The sequence below is a fragment of the Oncorhynchus mykiss genome, chromosome 13 (genome assembly GCF_057628025.1).
Source record: "Oncorhynchus mykiss isolate SJ-2025 chromosome 13, ASM5762802v1, whole genome shotgun sequence".
In the NCBI taxonomy this organism is placed as follows: Eukaryota; Metazoa; Chordata; class Actinopteri; order Salmoniformes; family Salmonidae; genus Oncorhynchus; species Oncorhynchus mykiss.
The window spans coordinates 7387558-7408992 of NC_143034.1; the positions used below are offsets into that span (position 1 = coordinate 7387558).

The window sequence follows — 21435 nt, forward strand, 5'->3', positions numbered from 1 at the left end:
CGAGTGCCCCTGAAAAATGGCTACCGACCAATATGCAATGCATTGTAATTTGACAATTGGTTTCAGAGCTGGTCATGGGTGCACCTCAGCCACGCTCAAGGTCCTAGACGATATCATAACCACCACCGATAAAAGACAGTACTGTGCAGCCATCTTCATCGATCTGACCAAGGCTTTCGACTCTGTCAATCACCGTATTCTTATCGGCAGACTCAATAGCCTTGATTTCTCAAATGACTGCCTCGCCTGGTTCACCAACTGCTTCGCAGACAGAGTTCAGTGTGTTCAATCGGAGGGCCTGTTGTCCGGACCTCTGGCACTCTCTATGGGGGTACCACAGGGTTCAATTCTTGGGCCGTCTCTTTTCTCAGTATATATCAACGATAGCTCTTGCTGCGGGTGATTCTCTGATCCACCTCTACGCAAAGGACACCATTCTGTATACTTCTGGCCCTTCTTTGAACACTGTTAACTAACATCCAAAGGAGCTTCAATGCCATACAACTCTCCTTCTGTGGCCTCCAACTGCTCTTAAATGCTAGTAAAACCAAATACATGCTTTTCAACCGTTCGCTGCCTGCACCTGCCCGCCCGACTAGCATCACTACTCTGGACGGTTCTGACCTAAAATATGTGGACAACTACAAATACCTAGGTGTCTGGCTAGACTGTAAACTCTCCTTCCAGACTCATATCAAACATATCCAATCTAAAATCAAATCTAGAATTGGCTTTCTATTTCGCAACAAAGCCTCCTTCACTCACGCCGCCAAACTTACCCTAGTAAAATAGACTATCCTACCGATCCTCGACTTCGGCGATGTCATCTAGAAAATAGCTTCCAATACTCTACTCAGCAAACTGGATGCAGTCTATCACAGTGCCATCCATTTGTTACCAAAGCCCCATATACCACCCACCATTGCGACCTGTATGCTCTAGTCGGCTGGCCCTCGCAACATATTCGTCGCCAGACCCACTGTCTCCAGGTCATCTATAAATCTATGCTAGGTAAAGCTCCACCTTACCTCAGTTCACTGGTCACAATAACAACACCCACCCGTAGCACACGCTCCAGCAGGTATATCTCACTGTTCATCCCTAAAGCCAGCACCTCCTTTGGCCGCCTTTCCTTCCAGTTCTCTGCTGCCAGTGACTGGAACGAAATACAAAAATTGCTGAAGCTGGAGACTTACATTTCCCTCAGTAACTTTAAACATCAGCTATCTGAGCAGTTAACCGATCGCTGCAGCTGTACATAGTCCATCTGTAAATAGCCCACCCAATCTACCTACCTCATCCTCATATTGTTTTTATTTACTTTTCTGCTCTTTTGCACACCAGTATCACTACTTGCAGATCATCATCTGCTCATCTATCACTCCAGTGTTAATCTGCTAAATTGTTATTACATAGCTACTGTGGCCTATGTATTGCCTTACCTCCTCACGTCATTTGCACACACTGTATGTAGACTTTCTTTTTTTTCTATTGTGTTATTGACTGCACACCTGTTTATTCCATGTGTAACTCTGTGTTGCTGTTTGTATCGCACTGCTTTGCTTTATCTTGGCCAGGTCGCAGTTGTAAATGAGAACTTGTTCTCAACTAGCCTACCTGGTTAAATAAAGGTTAAATAAAAAAATGCATTGTAATTTCACAATGGCTTGATCTATGTGCGATGCAATGCAACAAGCCCCTTGCAAAGTATTTCTTTCAATACTCTGGTATTCCTAATGACTGTTGAATCCTACATTGCTAAACTTAAAGCCTTTGTTCCTCTGTCTGTTTCTTACCCTATATCTGTTCATATTCTTACAGGAGAGATCCCCAACCCAGACTCAGTCAACGAGCCCAGTTCCACAGAATCAGTACTACCACCTGGTTGTGGGAGTTACCCCTGTCCTCAATGTGAGAAGAGTTTCAGTTCCTCAACTAACCTAAAGAATCATCAAAGAGTACACACTGGAGAAAAACCTTTTGACTGCTCAGCATGTGGGAAGAGTTTCAGTGAGAAAGTAAACCTTAAGAGACATGAGAGAGTACATAGCGGAGAGAAGCCTTACCACTGCACCCAATGTGCGAAGAGCTTCAATCATTCTGGAAGCCTTAAGGAACATGAGAGAATACATACAGGGGAGAAGCCTTACCACTGCTCTTTGTGTGGAAAGAATTTCCGTGTCGCAGGAGGCCTAAAGAATCATCAGAGATCACACAGTGGAGAGAAGCCTTACCACTGCACTCAGTGTGGGGAGGGATTCACTCAGCTAAGAAATCTTAAAAATCATGAGAGAATACCCATTGGAGGGAAGCCTGCCTGTGCTTTCAATGTAATTGTCCAAGAGGAGGAGGGTGAGAGTGACATCAATGTGGAGGAAAAGAGAGAAGTTGAGGGAGAGGAAGACAAAAGTGGTGTAGTAAACAGTGCATGTCAGAGCAAAAACCAAACCATGAGGTCGAAGGAATTGTCCGTAGAGCTCCGTGACAGGATTGTGTCGAGGCACAGATCTGGGGAAGGGTACCAAAAAATCTCTGCAGCATTGAAGGTCCCCAAGAACACAGTGGCCTCCATCATTCTTAAATGGAAGAAGTTTGGAACCACCAAGACTCTTCCTAGAGCTGGCCGCCCGGCAAAACTGAGCAATCGGGGAGAAGGGCCTTGGTCTGGGAGGTGACCAGAACGTTACGGTAACCGTATTACCGCCACACCGGGGTTGATGATGGCAGTCAAATTCCACGTGACCGTTTAGTCACAGTAATTAGGCTTCTCCGAGCTCTGATGCAGCTCTGATTAGTAGCCTACAAAACTTGCTTAAAAATCTCTAGTGACACCCCATCTCGTGAACGGGACCGTTGTCATCATCTGACACTAATTAGCATAACGCAACGGACATAAATCTTCCTAGAAAATATTCCTGTTCATGAAAATCACAAGTGAAATATATTTGAACACAGCTTAGCCTTTTGTTAATCACCCTGTCGTCTCAGATTTTCACAATATGCTTTACAGCCAAAGCTAGACAAGCATTTGTGTAAGTTTATCGATAGCCTAGCATAGCATTATGCCCTGCTAGCAGCAGGCAACCTTGTCACACAAATCAGAAAAGCAATCAAATTAAATCGTTTACCTTTGATGAACTTGGGATGTTTTCACTCATGAGACTCCCAGGTAGATAGCCAAAGTTCATTTTTCTCCCAAAATATTATTTTTGTAGGCGAAATAGCTCCGTTTGTTTTTCACGTTTGGCTGAGAAATCGACCGGAAATTGCGGTCACAACAACACCGAAAAATATTCAAAATTAGCTCCATAATATCGACAGAAACATGGCAAACGTTGTTTAGAATCAATCCTCAAGGTGTTTTTCAAATATCTATTCGATAATATATCCACCGGGACAATTGGTTTCTCAGTAGAAGCGATTGGAATAATGGCTACCTCTGTACTTTACGCAAGATTTTCTCCGGGAGCATCATGTGACCACTTGTGCAATGTAGCCCCCTACGGGTATTCTTCAACATAAATGCATAAAACTACGTCACAATGCTGTAGACACCTTGGGGAATACGTAGAAAGCGTAAGCTGGTTCATAGCACATTCACAGCTCAATGGGGACTCATTGGCACACAGCGCTTTCAAAATATGGGGCACTTCCGGATTGGATTTTTCTCAGGCTTTCGCCTGCAACATCAGTTCTGTTATACTCACATACAATATCTTTACAGTTTTGGAAACGTTAAGAGTGTTTTCTATCCAAAGCTGTCAATTATATGCATATTCTAGCATCTTGTCCTGACAAAATATCCTGTTTAAAACAGGAACGTTTTTTTCCCAAAAATGAAAATACTGCCCCTAGAGTCGCAACAGGTTAACTGCCTGGTACTCAGCACTCTGTTGTCCCTCTAATCACTCTGGGATCAATGCAAATGTCATCCAACATCTAATCAAACACTTCATGATAATTGTCCATTCTAAATCAAAACTAAACTAATTTCACACATATTATTTTATAAATGTAAAGACAACTTTAAATCAAGAATAGTCTGATAGGTGACAAAGTTAGCTTGTGGATGATGTGTTGTCACTTGTGGATGATGTGTTGTCACTTGTGGATGATGTGTTGTCACTTGTGGATGATGTGTTGTCACTTGTGGATGATGTGTTGTCACTTGTGGATGATGTGTTGTCACTTGTGGATGATGTGTTTCCACTTGTGGATGATGTGTTACCACTTGTGGATGATGTATTATCACTTGTGGATGATGTGTTTCCACTCGTGAATGATGTGTTTCCACTCGTGGATGATGTGTTTCCACTCGTGGATGATGTGTTTCCACTTGTGGAGGATGTGTTTCCACTCGTGAATGATGTGTTTCCACTCGTGGATGATGTGTTTCCACTCGTGGATGATGTGTTTCCACTTGTGGAGGATGCCCAGCTCGTGCAGCAAGGCAAGAAACAGAAATGCCTTTTTGTTTGTGTGACTTTTTCAAATCATAGTCGCACACCTCATGAAGCCCAGCCCACAGGCCTTGTGCTATGGGGGATAGTAGATTGACATAGGCAAGTGCTTTTGTTGTTTGTTAGGCCTACTCATCTTGTTGGTTGACGTAAAGTAGGCTAAATGTGGACCGTTCTAACTTTTTCAATATGCGCCTCGGAAAATCGAAAAAGAGGAGCATGCGCAGTTCCGTCCCCCCGATGTATCGGTCTTCACTTGTAGCCCAGTTCTCAGCTGGAATTCTCGTGAGAAGGACCAGATCACATGACGGGCGTTGGCTGATAAGAATGGAGATATCTGAGAGAGCCGTGTGAGAGAAGTGCTTTGGCGCACGGCAGCTGGGAGAAGGGAATTATCACTGTTATATTCAGCCCAAGGGCACCGTGAGGCCACACAAGGGGGGGGACGTCGCCCGGGAAATTCGAGGCCCGATGAGAATATTATCAAGTGCTTGTCAAAATTTTGAATGAGAGACTGATGAAGTGTGTGCAGCTTGCGACTATTTTTCAAATCGTCATTAGAGTCCCATCATGCAGGCTTAGAATGTATTAAAAAATCAGAACATTTATCCCAACGTTTGTATCACAACTAAAGTTGCATAAGTAACTCTACATGAAGCATATTAGGAGGACAGGATCCTGTGTTAACCGCTCAACACAGAGTAGACGCATGTGCGCACTTCCTTTTTAAATTGTTTGTAGAAAATATCCTTGCTATTTTACTAAGCTGTGTTCAATTGTATTCGTCATACTATAAAATAATTTAAAAAAAAATAATGCCACGGAATTCTAAGCAAATCTTGTCTGCTAAATGAACTAGTGTAGCCCACAGCCATATCAGGACCTAACGTAAGGACAACTCAGAGTATGGTATTCTGTTCTTCTGACTACATTTTATTCATATCGTGTTTCTTTAGACCTGTCTAAAATAAATAATGGATTTATTGTGATGTAGACTACTACGTTAAATGGATGTATTAGACTTTTTAAAATGTAGATGTTCCAAAGGTCTACATCAGTGGCTTGTAGGCTGCGTGTGGAAGCCAGGAGATGCGAAATGTGTTTGTTAATTAACGATCAATGACCGTCTGACCGGCAGTTATTTGCTTGACAATCACCGGCTGACAAAATGTCATGACCTCCACAGCCCTCACTCTGACAGAGCTCCAGAGTTCCTCTGTGGAGATGGGAGAACCTTCCAGAAGGACAAGCATCTCTGCAGCATTCTGGACTTTTATGGTAGAATGGCCAGACGGAAGCCACTCCTCAGTAAAACGCACATGACAGCCCGCTTGGAGTTTGCCAAAAGGCACCTAAAGGACTCTTAGACCATGAGAAACCAGATTCTCTAGTCTGATGAAAGGAAACCAGGCACCGCTCATCACATGGCCAATACCATCCATATGGTGAAGCATGTGGATATGTTTTTCAGCGGGAGGGACTGGGAGACTAGTCAGGATCGAGGGAAGATGAATGGCGCAACATATAGAGAGATCCTTGATGAAAACCTGCTGCAGAGCGCTCAGGACCTCAAACTGGGGTGAAGGTTCATCTTCCAACAAGACAACAACCCCAAGCACACAGCCAAGAGAACGCAGGAGTGGCTTCGGGACAAGTCTCTGAATGTCCTTGAGTGGCCCAGCCAAAAGTCCGGACATGAACCCGATCGAACATCTCTGGAGAGACCTGAAAATAGCTGTACAACGACGCTCCCCATCCAACCTGACAGAGCTTGAGAGGATCTGCTGAGAAGAATGGGAGAAACTCTGCAAATACAGGTGTGTCAAGCGTGTAGCGTCCTACCCAAGAAGACTGGAGGCTGTAATCTCTGTCAAAGAGGCTTCAACAAAGTACTGAGTTAAGGGTCTGAATACTTATGTATATGTGATATGTCTGTTTTTTATTTGTAATAAATTAGCAAAAATGTCTCAACTATTCTTGTTTTGTCATTATGGATTAGAGTATTGTGATGTCATTACGGGGTATTGTGATGTCATTATGGATTAGAGTATTGTGTTTAGATTGATGAGGGGGGGGACGACAATTGAATCCATTTTAGAATAAGGCTGTAATGTAACAAAATGTTTAAGAAGTTGTCTGAATACTTTCTAAATGCGCTGTATATAGACAGGTGTGTGCCTTTCCAACTCATGTCCAATCAATCAAGTTGTAGAAACATCTCAAGGATGATCAATGGAAACAGGAGGCACCTGAGCTCAATTTCGAGTCCCAAAGGAAAGGGTCTGAATACTTATGTAAACAAGGTATTTCCATTTTTTTTTTTTTTATCCATTTGCAAAGGTTTCTATAAAACCTGTTTTCGCTTTGTCATTATTGTGTATTATTGTGTCTAAATTGCTAGGAATTGTTTTATTTATCCATTTTAGAACAAGGCTGTAATGTAACAATGCAGTTAGATGCAGTTTATCATAGCGCACTGCTCTTTCGTGCGGGAGACAGTTTTAGTACTCATCACTGCATTCTCTACCAGAAAGTTGGTTGGCCCTCTGTGATGTCATCACTGCATTCTCTACCAGTAAGTTGGTTGGCCCTCTGTGATGTCATCACTGCATTCTCTACCAGCAAGTTGGTTGGCCCTCTGTGATGTCATCACTGCATTCTCTACCAGCAAGTTGGTTGGCCCTCTGTGATGTCATCGCTGCATTCTCTACCAGCAAGTTGGTTGGCCCTCTGTGATGTCATCGCTGCATTCTCTACCAGCAAGTTGGTTGGCCCTCTGTCACACAGGTAAATAAATTGCTATGTTTTCATTTATAAAGCACTTTTACAAAAAGTCTCACCGTAGCTAACCTGTTTACCACATCCGGTCTCAGGGATGGTTAACTCTGGAAACTCCTTTGGTCTCTACTGAGTTCGGTACATCAGCTTTTAGTCTTCTTGCACCTTATTTGTGGAACAGTCTTCAAAATGTTGTTAAATGTGATGTTTTGATGCTGCTAAGGGGTCATTCAGAAAGCTGATTGAGGACCTTATAACTGATGAATGTTTATTTCTGCTTGCATTGTATATTTATACTGGGGGGAGAAATATTAACGCAATATGCAACCATTTCTAAGATTTTACTGAGTTTCAGTTCATTAAAGGAAAATCAGTCAATTGAAATAAATTCCTTTGGCCCTAAATCTATGGATTTCACATGACTGGGAACTGGAAGATGCTGTCATATAAGTTGAACATCCCAAACATGCTCAATGGGTGACATGTCTGGTGAGAATTGCAGGCCATGGAAAACTGAGACATTTTCAGTTTCCAGGAATTGTGTACATGTAGCGGTCTTTATATGTACCACAGAAGAAAAAACAAGAAATAAAGAGCGACACCAGAGCTGTCTATTTTGGTATTTTACATAGATCTGCAATGGTATTATGAAAAGACAAGACAGGAATACATCAGTCTCCAAGGCACCATCTGACGAGTTGTTCTTTCTCTACATCTCCCATCATGCAATGCTAACATACGTCGGCAGCTCAGCAAGCCATCTGCGTCACAGAAAGACATGCTAGCTAGCAACTGCAATACTTTTCAGCACTCTGTAAAACTATATCAATAACGATACATTTCTGAAAGTTCCATAGTTTCAAGAGTCTCACACTCCCATATAACAATACCCATAGCATTAACATTGGAATGGTTAATTTATTTACATTTATGGACTTCAACACAAGGAGTAATCTGCGACACATACCTTTCTCAGTGTTTTCTCAGACTGAGGAGAACGGGAACTACGGGTAGTGCCAGGGTGTTAGTAAGTGACGTAAGCACCCAGATGAAATAAAATACATTTCATGACATAAAAATAGAAGAAGGCCATTTGCCAGGACATAGACATCTGATATTGGCAGAAAGCTGAAATTCTTGCTAATCTAACTGCACTGTCCAATTTACAGTAGCTATTACGGTGAAATAATACCATGCTATTGTTTGAGGAGAGTGCACAGTTATGAACTTGAAAAGTAATTAATAAACCAATTAGGCACATTTGGGCAGTCTTGATACATTTTGAACATTAATGCAATGGTTCATTGGATCAGTCTAAAACGTTGCACCTACAATGCTGCTATCTAGTGTCCAAAAGCTAAATTGTGCCTGGGCTGGAATAATACATTATGGCCTTTCTCTTGCATTTCAAAAATGATGGTACAAAAAATGCATGTTTTTTTCTGTGTATTATCTTTTACCAGATCTAATGTGTTATATTCTCCTACATTCATTTCACATTTCCAAAAATTCAAAAAGGGTCAGATTCTAAAGAGATTTTTTAAAAATATCATCCAGCTACTGAAGCTACTTCCTTAACATTAACAGACAGTACTACTGTAGCTACTTCCTTAACATTAACAGACAGTACTACTGAATCTACTTCCTTAACATTAACAGGCAGTACTACTGTAGCTACTTCCTTAACATTAACAGACAGCACTACTGTAGCTGCTTCCTTAACATTAACAGGCAGTACTACTGTATCTGCTTCCTTAACATTAACAGGAAGTACTACTGTATCTGCTTCCTTAACATTAACAGGCAGTACTACTGTATCTGCTTCCTTAACATTAACAGGCAGTACTACTGTATCTGCTTCCTTAACATTAACAGGAAGTACTACTGTATCTGCTTCCTTAACATTAACAGGAAGTACTACTGTAGCTGCTTCCTTAACATTAACAGACAGTACTACTGTAGCTACTTCCTTAACATTAACAGGCAGTATTACTGTAGCTACTTCCTTAACATTAACAGGCAGTACTACTGTAGCTACTTCCTTAACATTAACAGGCAGTACTACTGTAGCTACTTCCTTAACATTAACAGACAGTACTACTGTAGCTGCTTCCTTAACATTAACAGACAGTCCTACTGTAGCTACTTCCTTAACATTAACAAGCAGTACTACTGTAGCTACTTCCTTAACATTAACAGGCAGTACTACTGTAGCTACTTCCTTAACATTAACAGGCAGTACTACTGTAGCTGCTTCCTTAACATTAACAGGTAGTACTAGTAGTTCAACAAATTAAATAGAAACCAAAAGTAAAGTTCCTGACTCCTCCTTCAGTCTGAATTTGGAACATTCCTGTTCGCGGGCTTGGGCCTCTGACCCTTAACCTGGATGTTCTTTTCTGCGTTGTGTACTATTCTAATAACTTGAAGTTTGATGGAATAGCCATTTTAACTCGCCTACATACAGATCCTTGCGACATGTTGCCGTGCATTGTCATGCTGAAACATGAGGTGATGGCTGACGGATGAATGGCTCAGCAATGGGCCTTGGGATCTCGTCACGGTATCTCTGAGCATTCAAATTGCCATCTATAAAATGCAATTTTGTTCATTGTCTGTAGTTTATGCCTGCCCGTACCATAACCCCAATGCTAACATGGGACAGTCTGTTCACAACATTGACATCAGAAAACCATACACGTGGTCTGCGGTTGTGAGTCTGTTTGGACATACCGCCAAATTCTCTAAAACGACATTGGCGGCTTATGGTATAGAAATTAGCATTTGTTTCTCTGGCAACAGCTCTGGTGGACATTCCTGCAGTCAGCATGCCAATTGCACGCTACCTCAAAACAGTGGCCTTTTATTGTCCACAGCACAAGGTTGACCTCTGTAATGATCATGCTGTTTAATCTGATTCTTGATATTCCACACCTGTCAGGTAGATGGACTATCTTGGCAAAAGATAAATGCTCACTAACAGGGATGTAAACAAATTTGTGCACAACATTTTGAGAGAAATAAGCTTTTGGTGCTTATGGAACATTTCTGGGATCTTTTATTCCAGCTCAGGAATCATGGGACCAACACTTTACAAGTTGCGTTTATATTTTTGTTTAGTGTATGTTGGCTAGACCTTCTATAAATCAATCATTTCACCGTATTAGCGTAAAATAAATATAGACTATGCAGAGCCTTTGGTTCATTCGGATCTATCAGCTGTAGTTACATAGACCCGAGATCCGATGACAATCAAACAGGACCCACCCTGACCCGAGGGACAAGTTAGAATTTCAGACCAGAATGGGCCCGGGTCTCGGGTATATGAAGACCTCTAATTGGCATCCAAAGTCAACAATATGAGTGTGTTGTTATGTCATGATCTGCTTGTAAACTGTAAAATGTTGTCACCTATCCTTCAACTGAATTATAAATACAAACAGTTCCAACTGTCTGTGTGGCTCCTCTTCTTCACTGAAAATGTATTATGTTGGTAGATTGTCTTTATCGATGACAAGTCAGTATAGTAACATGGTGATAATGAAGGATAACAGATGCTGTACACTGACTGTTGTAATAATATAACATCACACTGCTGATAGAAATATAATGTAATAAAAGCTGTCTTGTTTTTGTTGTTTTGGGGCGACAGGTAGCCTAGTGGTTAGAGCGTTAGACTAGTAACCGGAAGGTGGCTGGTTCGAATCCCTGAGTCGAAAAGGTACAAATCTGTCAGGCAGTTTAGGGGATGCCGTCATTGTAATTTATTTTATAAAATAATATGTGCATTTGTTTGGCCTGACTTCTGTCTGTCAAAGAGGCTAACAAAACATGTACAAACACTACGCTGATACGACGCTCACGAACATTTCCTGCAGCATCTCATAATCCAGACCAAACTCACTCGGAAAGTGGATACATTGTTTCCGCTGCTCTACGAGACCTCACCATTTCCAATTATTTTCAGCCAAACAGGAAATCAGTTCCAGGTAACCTATTGCTAATGATTATTATTTGTTTTAATTATGCTTGTAACACGGTCTGTAAACCAACGCATTCCAGGATGAAACCGCACTGGTTTCAGCGGCCTGGTTTTGTTGTTCCCCCAGCTAGTTAGCTGTTAGCCAGTTAGCAACATCTCCCGTCAAAACCCGTTTGTGTAGCTAGCTAACATACTAACTTTATTTCAGGGTCACTGTTGAAGTGACCATTTCATTTCATAGTTAGCCAGCTGTCTACTCATCGTGAGTAAAATGACTGTACCAAGGAATAGGCTAACCGGCTGCTCATTGTTTAGCCACAGATAGGTTGGTTATACAACATATATAGTTTAGCTATCTAGGTAGATAGCTCGCAAAATTATGACTTCCCGGCTACCGGTTTATGCAAACAGTTAATCCCTTGAACAAACCTACAGTGTCGTTGCGCAAAATGGTACGCAGCATCATCTGGATATTTGGGCAACAAAAATTCAACCTTCAGCTACAATTTCTGCCAAGCCGTCCACGTATACACCTACGCATGCACGTTCGATAAATTCGACGCAGTGATGGAAAAAAAAGTGGTTGTCATACTTGAGTAAAAGTAAAGATATCTTAATAGAAAATGACTCAAATAAAAGTCACCCAGTAAAATACTACTTGAGTAAACGTCTAAAAGTATTTGGTTTTAAATATACTTAAGTATCAAAAGTAAATGTAATGCTAGGGACACACCCCAACACTCAGACATAATTTAAAAACGAAGCATTTGTGTTTAGTGAATCCGCCAGATTTAGGTAGGAGGGATGACCAGGGACGTGCTCTTGATAAGTGTGTGGAAATGGACCATTTTCATGTCCTGCTAAGCATTCAACATGTAATGAGTACTTTTGGGTGTCAGGGAAACTGTATGGAGTAAATAGTACATACTTTTCTTTAGAAATGTAGTGAAGTAAAAGTTCTCAAAAATATAAATATTGTAACGACCCTGTGTTTATAAACGCGCTTGAGAATGCTTTTGCGGCACAGTCGATAGCGCGCTGGACTTCGGGGCTAGAAGGTCGAGGGTTCGAGTCCTGCTCCCATCCTGTTTCATTACAATATACATATTGTGATGATCAATGCATGGTCCCTTTCCCATGACTTTTTCAAGCAAATTAATAAGGAATGTCGTCATAAGAAGCAAAATTCGGGTTTCCATCAAAAAATAATGTAGCTGTGAAGCGGGGAAAAGTAACTAAGTATTTCGGGGTCACAGATCTTCTTCTTCTATGGTATAATGGCGTTCTCAACAATCGGATGTGCATTCCGCCACCCACTGTGGGGTGGATAATCAGGATCCTAAAAAGGAAATAATGTGGGTATTTCTTATTTATTTTTTCATTCAAACATTATGTATATACTGAGATGATGCATGTCTCTCCGCTCTAGTAATGGGAGTGGTTGTCCACAAAGCGGCACGGTGGGCTGTCTAGCTCCTCCCCTATCCTTTCTTTGAATTGGTGGATACATCTCATTATTGTAATCCGTTTTTGAATATTTGATGAGGGTTGTTGACGTCAACCGCCTGTATTCAATGGATTCGAGATGCTATGTCACTTTAATAATGCCACTTTAATAGTGTTTACAGATCTTGCATTTACTCATCTCATATGTATATACTGTATTTTATACCATCTATTGCATCTTGCCTATGCCGCTCGGTCATTGCTCATCCGTATATTTATATGTATATATTCCATCTCTTTACTTAGATTTGTGTGTATTAGGTAGTTGTTGTGGAATTGTTAGATTACTTGTTAGATATTGCTGCACTTTCGGAACTAGAAGCATAAGAATTTTGCTACACTCGTAATAACATCTGCTGACCATGTGCATGTGTGACCAATAACATTTGATTTGATTTATGCTACTAGCCTCATGCCATGAATATGCATAGCCATCTCGACTCCAAAATAGTGTCCTAGTTATATCAGTGCACTCGAAAACTACTTAAACATTACGAAAACTCTATTCGATCAAATAAACCTTGTGTAGCAAATAAGCCATTGCTTTTTTGTTGTTGACCAAATTCAACTCTCATTGAGAGAGACTCTCATTGACCTCCATACAAAAACTCCTTGCTTGGTGGGCAAAACAACGAAAAAACGCCACCTGCTGGAGGGACACAGATTTGCAGCCAAGTTGGGCATCTCTTCCTATCTGTGTATACAGTCGTGGCCAAACGTTTTGAGAATGACACAAATATAAATTTTCACAAAATCTGCTGACTCAGTTGGTATGATGGCAATTTGCATATACTCCAGAATGTTATGAAACGTGATCAGATTAATTGCAAAGTCTCTCTTTGCCATGCAAATGAACTGAATCCCCAAAAAACATTTCCATTGCATTTCAGCCCTGCCACAAAAGGACCAGCTGACATCCTGTCAGTGATTCTTTCGTTAACTTCTTATGGCTGTGGGCAGTATTGAGTAGCTTTGATGAATAAGGTGCCCAGAGTAAACTGCCTGCTACTCATGCCAAGTTCCTAATATATGCATATTATTAGTAGATTTGGATAGAAAACACGCTGAAGTTTCTAAAACTGTTTGAATGATGTCTGTGAGTATAATAGAACTCATATGGCAGGCAAAAACCTGAAAAAAAATCCAACCAGGAAGTGGGAAATGTGAGGTTTGGAGTTTTTCAAGTCATTGCCTATCGAATATATAGTGTCTATGGGGGTCATATTGCACTTCCTAAGGCTTCCACTAGATGTCAACAGTCTTTAGAACCTTGTTTGATGCTTCTACTGTGGAGGTCTGCCAGAGTGCCATGAGCTGACCACGCGCATTCACGTGAGTTAGCTTGCGTTCCATTGCATTTCTACAGACAAAGGAATTCTCCTGTTGGAACATTATTGCAGATTTATGATAAAAACATCCTTAAGATTGATTCTATACATTGTTTGACATGTTTCTACGGACTGTAACGGAATTTTTTGACTTTGTCTGCTCGCGCCTCATGAATTTGGATTACTGGGCTGAACGCGTTAACAAAAGGAGGTATTTGGACATAAATGATGGACTTTATTGAACAAATCAACTGGGAACTGGGATTCCTGGGAGTGCATTCTGATGAAGATCATCAAAGGTAAGTGAATATTTATAATGCTATTTCTGACTTCGGTTGACTCCACAACATGGCGGATATCTGTATGACTTGTTTTGTTGTCTGAGCGCTGTACTCAGATTATTGCAGTGTGTGACTTTTTTTGGGTAAAGCCTTTTTGAACTCTGACACAGCGGTTGCATTAACTTTTTATGGCTGCAGGGGCAGTATTGAGTAGCTTGGATGAAAAGGTGCTCATTGTAAACGGCCAGCTCCTCAGTCTCAGTTGCTAATATATGCATATTATTATTAGTATTGGATAGAAAACACTCTAAAGTTTCCAAAACTGTCAAAATATTGTCTGTGAGTATAACAGAACTGATATTGCAGGCGAAACCCTGAGGAAAATCAAAACAGGAAGTGGCTTCTATTTTGAAAACTCCATGTTCCATAGCCTCCCTTTGCTGGATTTAAAGTGATATGAACCAGATTCCTTATCCTATCGCTTCCTCAAGGTGTCAACAGTCTTCAGACATAGTTTCAGGCTTTTATTTTGAAAAATGAGCCAGAACGATAACATCGCGTCAAGTGGTCACATGAGTTTTGCTCGCGCAACAGAGTTTGGATAGGTATTGCTTTTCCCTCTCCTACTGTGAAAGACATTTGCGGTTGATATATTATCGATTATATATTTTAAAAACAACCTGAGGATTGATTATAAAAAACGTTTGACGTGTTTCTGTGGACATTATGGAAAATATTTGGAATTTTCGTCTGCGTTGTCGTGACCGCTCTTTCCTGTGGATTTCTGAACAAATAAACTGAGGTATTTTGGATATAAAAATAATCTTTATGGAACAAAAGGAACATTTGTTGTGTAACTGGGAGTCTCGTGAGTGAAAACATCAGAAGATCATCAAAAGTAAACAATTAATTTGATTGCTTTTCTGATTTTCGTGACCAAGATACCTGATGCTAAGTGTACTTAATGTTTTGTCGTGAGATCGATAAATTTACACAAACGCTTGGATTGCTTTCGCCGTAAAGCATAATTTCAAAATCTGACACGACAGGTGGATTAAGAAGAGGCTAAGGTGTGTTTTCCAATATTGCACTTGTGATTTCATGAATATAAATATTTGTAGATAATCAAAGGTTAGTGATTAATTTTATCTCTATTTCTGCTTTTTGTGACTCCTCTCTATGGCTGTGTTTTTTTGTGACTAGGTGCAGACCTAACATAATCGTTTGGTGTGCTTTCGTCGTAAAGCCTTTTTGAAATCGGACACTGGTGGGATTAACAACAAGATTATATTTTAAAATGGTGTAAAATACTTCTATGTTTGAGGAATTTTAATTATGAGATTTCTGTTGTTTTGAATTTGGCACTTTCACTGGCTGTTGTCATATCGATCCCGTTAGCAGGATCTAAGACATAAGAAGTAAACACAGGTGTGAGTGTTGACGAGGACAAGGCTTGAGATCACTCTGTCATGCTGATTGAGTTCGAATAACAGACTGGAAGCTTCAAAAGAAGGGTGGTGCTTGGAATCATTGTTCTTCCTCTGTCAACCATGGTTACCTGCAAGGAAACACGTGCCATCATCATTGCTTTGCACAAAAAGTGCTTCACAGGCAAGGATATTGCTGCCAGTAAGATTGCACCTAAATCAACCATTTATCGGATCATCAAGAACTCAAGAGAGCGGTTAAATTGTTGTGAAGAAGGCTTCAGGGCGTACAAGAAAGTCCAGCAAGCGCCAGGACCGTCTCCTAAAGTTGATTCAACTGCGGGATCGGGGCACAACCAGTACAGAGCTTGCTCAGGAATGGCAGCAGGCCGGTGTGAGTGTATCTGCACGCACAGTGATTCAAAGACTTTTGGAGGATGGTATGGTGTCAAGAAGGGCAGCAAAGAAGCCACTTCTCTCCAGGAGAAACATCAGGGACAGACTGATATTGAAGAATCAGTCCTGTGTCAACAGTAAAGCATCCTGAGACCATTCATGTGTGGGGTTGCTTCTGAGCCAAGGGAGTGGGCTCACTCACAATTTTGCCTAAGAACACAGCCATGAATAAAGAATGGTACCAGCAACTTCTCCCAACCATCCAGGAACAGTTTGGTGACGAACAATGCCTTTTCCAGCATGATGGAGCACCTTGCCATAAGGCAAAAGTGATAAGTAAGTGGCTCAACTAAGTGGCCCGGGGAACAAAACATCAATATTTTGGGTCCATGGCCAGGAAACTCCCCAGACCTTAATCCCATTGAGAATTTGTGGTCAATCCTCAAGAGGTGGGTGGACAAACAAAACCCCACAAATTCTGACAAACTCCAAGCATCGATTATGCAAGAATAAGCTGCCATCAGTCAGGATGTGGCCCAGAAGTTAATTGACAGCATGCCAGGGTTAGATTGCAGAGGTCTTGAAAAAGAAGGGTCAACACTGCAAATATTGACTCTTTGCATCAACTTCATGTCATTGTAAATAAAAGCCTTTGACACTTATGAAATGCTTGTAATTATACTTCATCATTCCATAGTAACATCTGACAACAATATCTAAAGACACTGAAGCAGCAAACATTGTGGAAAGTAATATTTGTCATTCTCAACTTTTGGTCACGACCGTACTTTGTTTAGGAATAATTAGTGCGAAAATGTGCAGAATTATCTATATATTTTATAGTTGTTATCATAGTTCAAAAGGCACTGAGCTATCTTTATTTGCAGGTGCCTGGTAACAGTTGAATAAAATGAGTAAAAAGAAGAAACCCGCACACTGCTATTGATAGTATCACTGCTCTTTAATAAGCTTTACGTACGGGCTTTGAGGCCTTCGTCGGAGCTTTGCGTACGGGCCTCGAGGCCTTCGTCTGAGCTTTACAGATACTCTATTTTGAGAGAACGAGAGGTTTTACCAACATCACACAGCCCACATGGACATTTAATAATGTAGATAACATGGGTGGTGGAACACGTAATGATGTCATTTATTTGGAACCGTTTTCCTGTGTGTGGGTGGCAGAAACATTCACACTTCATCATATTGTTGCACTGTGTTCAACCTGTGCATTAATAGCTCCCATTTGGAAGAGGGCGTAAAAGAGGCTGGCTGATTTTAATTTTGTGGCTGGCAGTTGGCATGGACCAATTTATCGCGTAAATTGCGACCTCTCCTCGATACAATACGTGGTGGATTCTTAAATTCAGCTGGCAAAAGCTAGGTCCGTGGAATAAAACATGCCAGTGTTTTCTTGACAACATCTCCGACTTTGTGCGAGTTCAAAGTGTATGTGGCGGTGAACATTACAGAGGGTTCTTTAACTCTAGTGGGTCTTTTTTTTGTAGCAGTTCATCTCGTATTTTCTCCAATGCCACATTAAGATCTTCATCCACACGGCAGGGTAGCCTAGTGGTTAGAGTGTTGGACTTGTAACCGGAAGGTTGCAAGATCAAATCCCCAAGCCGACAAGTAAAAAATCTGTTGTTCTGTCCCTGAACAAGGCAGTTAACCCACTGATATTGAAGAATCAGTCCTGTGTCAACAGTAAAGCATCCTGAGACCATTCATGTGTGGGGTTGCTTCTGAGCCAAGGGAGTGGGCTCACTCACAATTTTGCCTAAGAACACAGCCATGAATAAAGAATGGTACCAGCAACTTCTCCCAACCATCCAGGAACAGTTTGGTGACGAACAATGCCTTTTCCAGCATGATGGAGCACGTTAGATTGCAGAGGTCTTGAAAAAGAAGGGTCAACACTGCAAATATTGACTCTTTGCATCAACTTCATGTAATTGTCAATAAAAGCCTTTGACACTTATGAAATGCTTGTAATTATACTTCAGTATTCCATAGTAACATCTGACAACAATATCTAAAGACACTGAAGCAGCAAACTTTGTGGAAAGTAATATTTGTGTCATTCTCAACTTTTGGTCACGACCGTACTTTGTTTAGGAATAATTAGTGCGAAAACGTGCAGAATTATCTATATATTTTATAGTTGTTATCATAGTTCAAAAGGCACTGAGCTATCTTTATTTGCAGGTGCCTGGTAACAGTTGAATAAAATGAGAAAAAAGAAGAAACCCGCACACTGCTATTGATAGTATCACTGCTCTTTAATAAGCTTTACGTACGGGCTTTGAGGCCTTCGTCTGAGCTTTACGTACGGGCTTTGAGGCCTTCGTCTGAGCTTTACGTACGGGCTTTGAGGCCTTCGTCGGAGCTTTACGTACGGGCTTTGAGGCCTTCGTCTGAGCTTTACGTACGGGCTTTGAGGCCTTCGTCTGAGCTTTACGTACGGGTCTCGAGGCATTCGTCTGAGCTTTACGTACGGGCTTTGAGGCCTTCGTCTGAGCTTTACGTACGGGTCTCGAGGCATTCGTCTGAGCTTTACGTACGGGCTTTGAGGCCTTCGTCTGAGCCTTACGTTCCGGTCTCGAGGCCTTCGTCAGAGCTTTTGTGAGCTAAAAAAAAAAGTGCACCCTTATGTAGACATTCAATCGAATGGAGTCGAGGGTAAAACAAATCAGTGCTACCAAATATAACAATACATAAAACGTGTTAAACACCACAATGAGGACATTTGACCTACCGAGCAAGTTTTCAAAAGATCATTGTGTACAGTGCAAGGAAAAACACCAGAGTCACCTGAAATAGGGGCATAATTCATGTTGACATTTACAACGTCACATACGTAGGCGTTTCATCATTAAGACCTTGAGGAAATCATGTCTGGAGGGTGAAAAATCCCCAAACATTCTTTATATCACTTCCCCTGTCTGATACCTAGACTTTCTCTATGCCACAAAATCTAAAAGGTAGAAATGTCCTGTTTTAGGTCATTAAAATGTTCTGGGACTGGATGATCCCTGTCCTTTCTCCCGATTTATGAATTTTTGTATCCACAGATTCTCTGTTTTGAGAGAACGAGAGGTTTTACCAACATCACACAGCCCACATGGACATTTAATAATGTAGATAACATGGGTGGTGGAACACGTAATCATGTAGATAACATGGGTGGTGGAACACGTAATCATGTAGATAACATGGGTGGTGGAACACGTAATCATGTAGATAACATGGGTGGTGGAACACGTAATCATGTAGATAACATGGGTGGTGGAACACGTAATCATGTAGATAACATGGGTGGTGGAACACGTAATCATGTAGATAACATGGGTGGTGGAACACGTAATGATGTTATTTATTTGGAACCGTTTTCCTGTGTGTGGGTGGCAGAAACATTCACACTTCATCATATTGTTGCACTGTGTTCAACCTGTGCATTAATAGCTCCCAGTTGGAAGAGGGCGTAAAAGAGGCTGGCTGATTTACATTTTGTGGCTGGCAGTTGGCATGGACCAATTTATCGCGTAAATTGCGACCTCTCCTCGATACAATACGTGGTGGATTCTTAAATTCAGCTGGCAAAAGCTAGGTCCGTGGAATAAAACATGCCAGTGTTTTCTTGACAGCATCTCCGACTTTGTGTGAGTTCAAAGTGTATGTGGCGGTGAACATTACAGAGGGTTCTTTAACTCTAGTGGGTCTTTTTTTTGTAGCAGTTCATCTCGTATTTTCTCCAATGCCACATTAAGATCTTCATCCACACGGCAGGGTAGCCTAGTGGTTAGAGTGTTGGACTTGTAACCGGAAGGTTGCAAGATCAAATCCCCGAGCCGACAAGTAAAAAATCTGTTGTTCTGTCCCTGAACAAGGCAGTTAACCCACTGTTCCCCAGTAGGCTGTCATTTTTCTAAAATGTGTGGAGAGTATCCTCTTAGAACCCTATTGTCCATCTTCGCTGCTTTTTCTAGATAGTACTCTGTGGAGTGGCATATACTCTGAAAAACGGGCTTCTTGGAAGTCCTCTTCATAATGTCTCAGGGTGGATGCTGTCACCCTTGTAATAGAGTATTTCTGTCCGTTTTTTCTGTTGTAAGTTGTAAACAGAGTTCCATTTGATTTCTCAATCCACATATCGAGGTAATGAACACATTTAGTGTCCCATTCAATAGTGAATTTGAGATTGGGGTCAATGTCATTGAGTAATGCCATAAAACCTGACAGCTCTTCTCCCCCCCCCCCAACACATATGCAAATAAATTCATCAATATATCAATACCACTCATTCAGGACTTTATTCAAAAATAGATTTTTGATTTTCCTTGTTCACAATACTTTCTTCAAAACAACCCACAAAGTTTAGCACTGAGCTCTGAGCGAATGTGGAGCCCATCGATGTTCCATTCATTTGGAGGTATCAAACCTATAAATCATTATCAAACCTATAATAGTTTGGTCAAAACACATTGAGCTCCAGAATGACGTTTATTGGTGGGTATTCGTTAGTATCTCTGTCTCTCAAATAGTGAGCTAAGGCTGCCAGCCCCCACTGTATGGGGAATGCTAGTATGTAGACTCTCAAAGTATATCTATAAGATATTATTTGTTTATTTTTTTTCAAGCAAACAACAATGTTGTTTGTGTGTGTACTCTTATCTTCTATACGTTGTGCTGCAGTAAAAGGTCCATTCTACCCAGGAACACTTCTAGTCTCCAAGTCCACTGAGTTTACACCCCCAGGAACACTTCTAGTCTCCAAGTCCACAGAGTTTACACCCCCAGGAACACTTCTAGTCTCAAAGTCCACTGAGTTTACACCCCCAGGAACACTTCTAGTCTCCAAGTCCAATGAGTTTACACCCCCAGGACTGTCGCTGCTCATTTTGCGTCCCTTAAAGAGTGACCAATCAGCTTTAATCCACTTGTTTGTCATATTGGACATAAATATATGTGTCTATAAAGCCAGGGTCGAGCCTGAGTCTATAGAAGGGGTGGGAAAACTTGGCTCAAGGGCCACATCGGGATTTTGAAATTCACATTTTGGGGGGGACCAATTGTTTGTTAAATTCAATTTGCGGGGAACTCCCGAGTGGCGCAGCAGTCTAAGGCCCTGCATCGCAGTGTCACTACAGACACGGGTTCGATCCCAGGCTCTGTCACAGCTGGTCATGACTGGGAGACCCAGCATCGTCCGGGTTAGGAGAAGGTTTGAAAAGCTGAGATTTCCTTGTCCCATCCCGCTCCAGCGACTCCTGTGGCGGG

The 21435-nt window shown here is 41.3% G+C and overlaps 2 protein-coding genes across 3 annotated transcripts in view; both read left to right on the top strand.

The window, feature by feature from the left end:
* The window catches only part of LOC118938511 (uncharacterized), a 34099-nt gene extending 27668 nt beyond the window's left edge, over positions 1-6431 (top strand). For both annotated transcript variants that reach the window (XM_090194946.1, XM_036942551.2), the window contains exon 3: positions 1822-6431. In XM_090194946.1, coding sequence (XP_090051072.1) covers positions 1822-2675 — 854 coding nt within the window. In that variant the 3' untranslated portion in view covers positions 2676-6431. The remainder of the gene's footprint in view (positions 1-1821) is intronic.
* Positions 6432-11130: 4699 nt separating this feature from the next.
* The window catches only part of LOC110487164 (uncharacterized), a 39920-nt gene continuing 29615 nt past the window's right edge, over positions 11131-21435 (top strand). The window contains exon 1 of the mRNA XM_090194819.1: positions 11131-11227. The gene's annotated coding sequence lies outside the window, so the exon portion shown is untranslated. The remainder of the gene's footprint in view (positions 11228-21435) is intronic.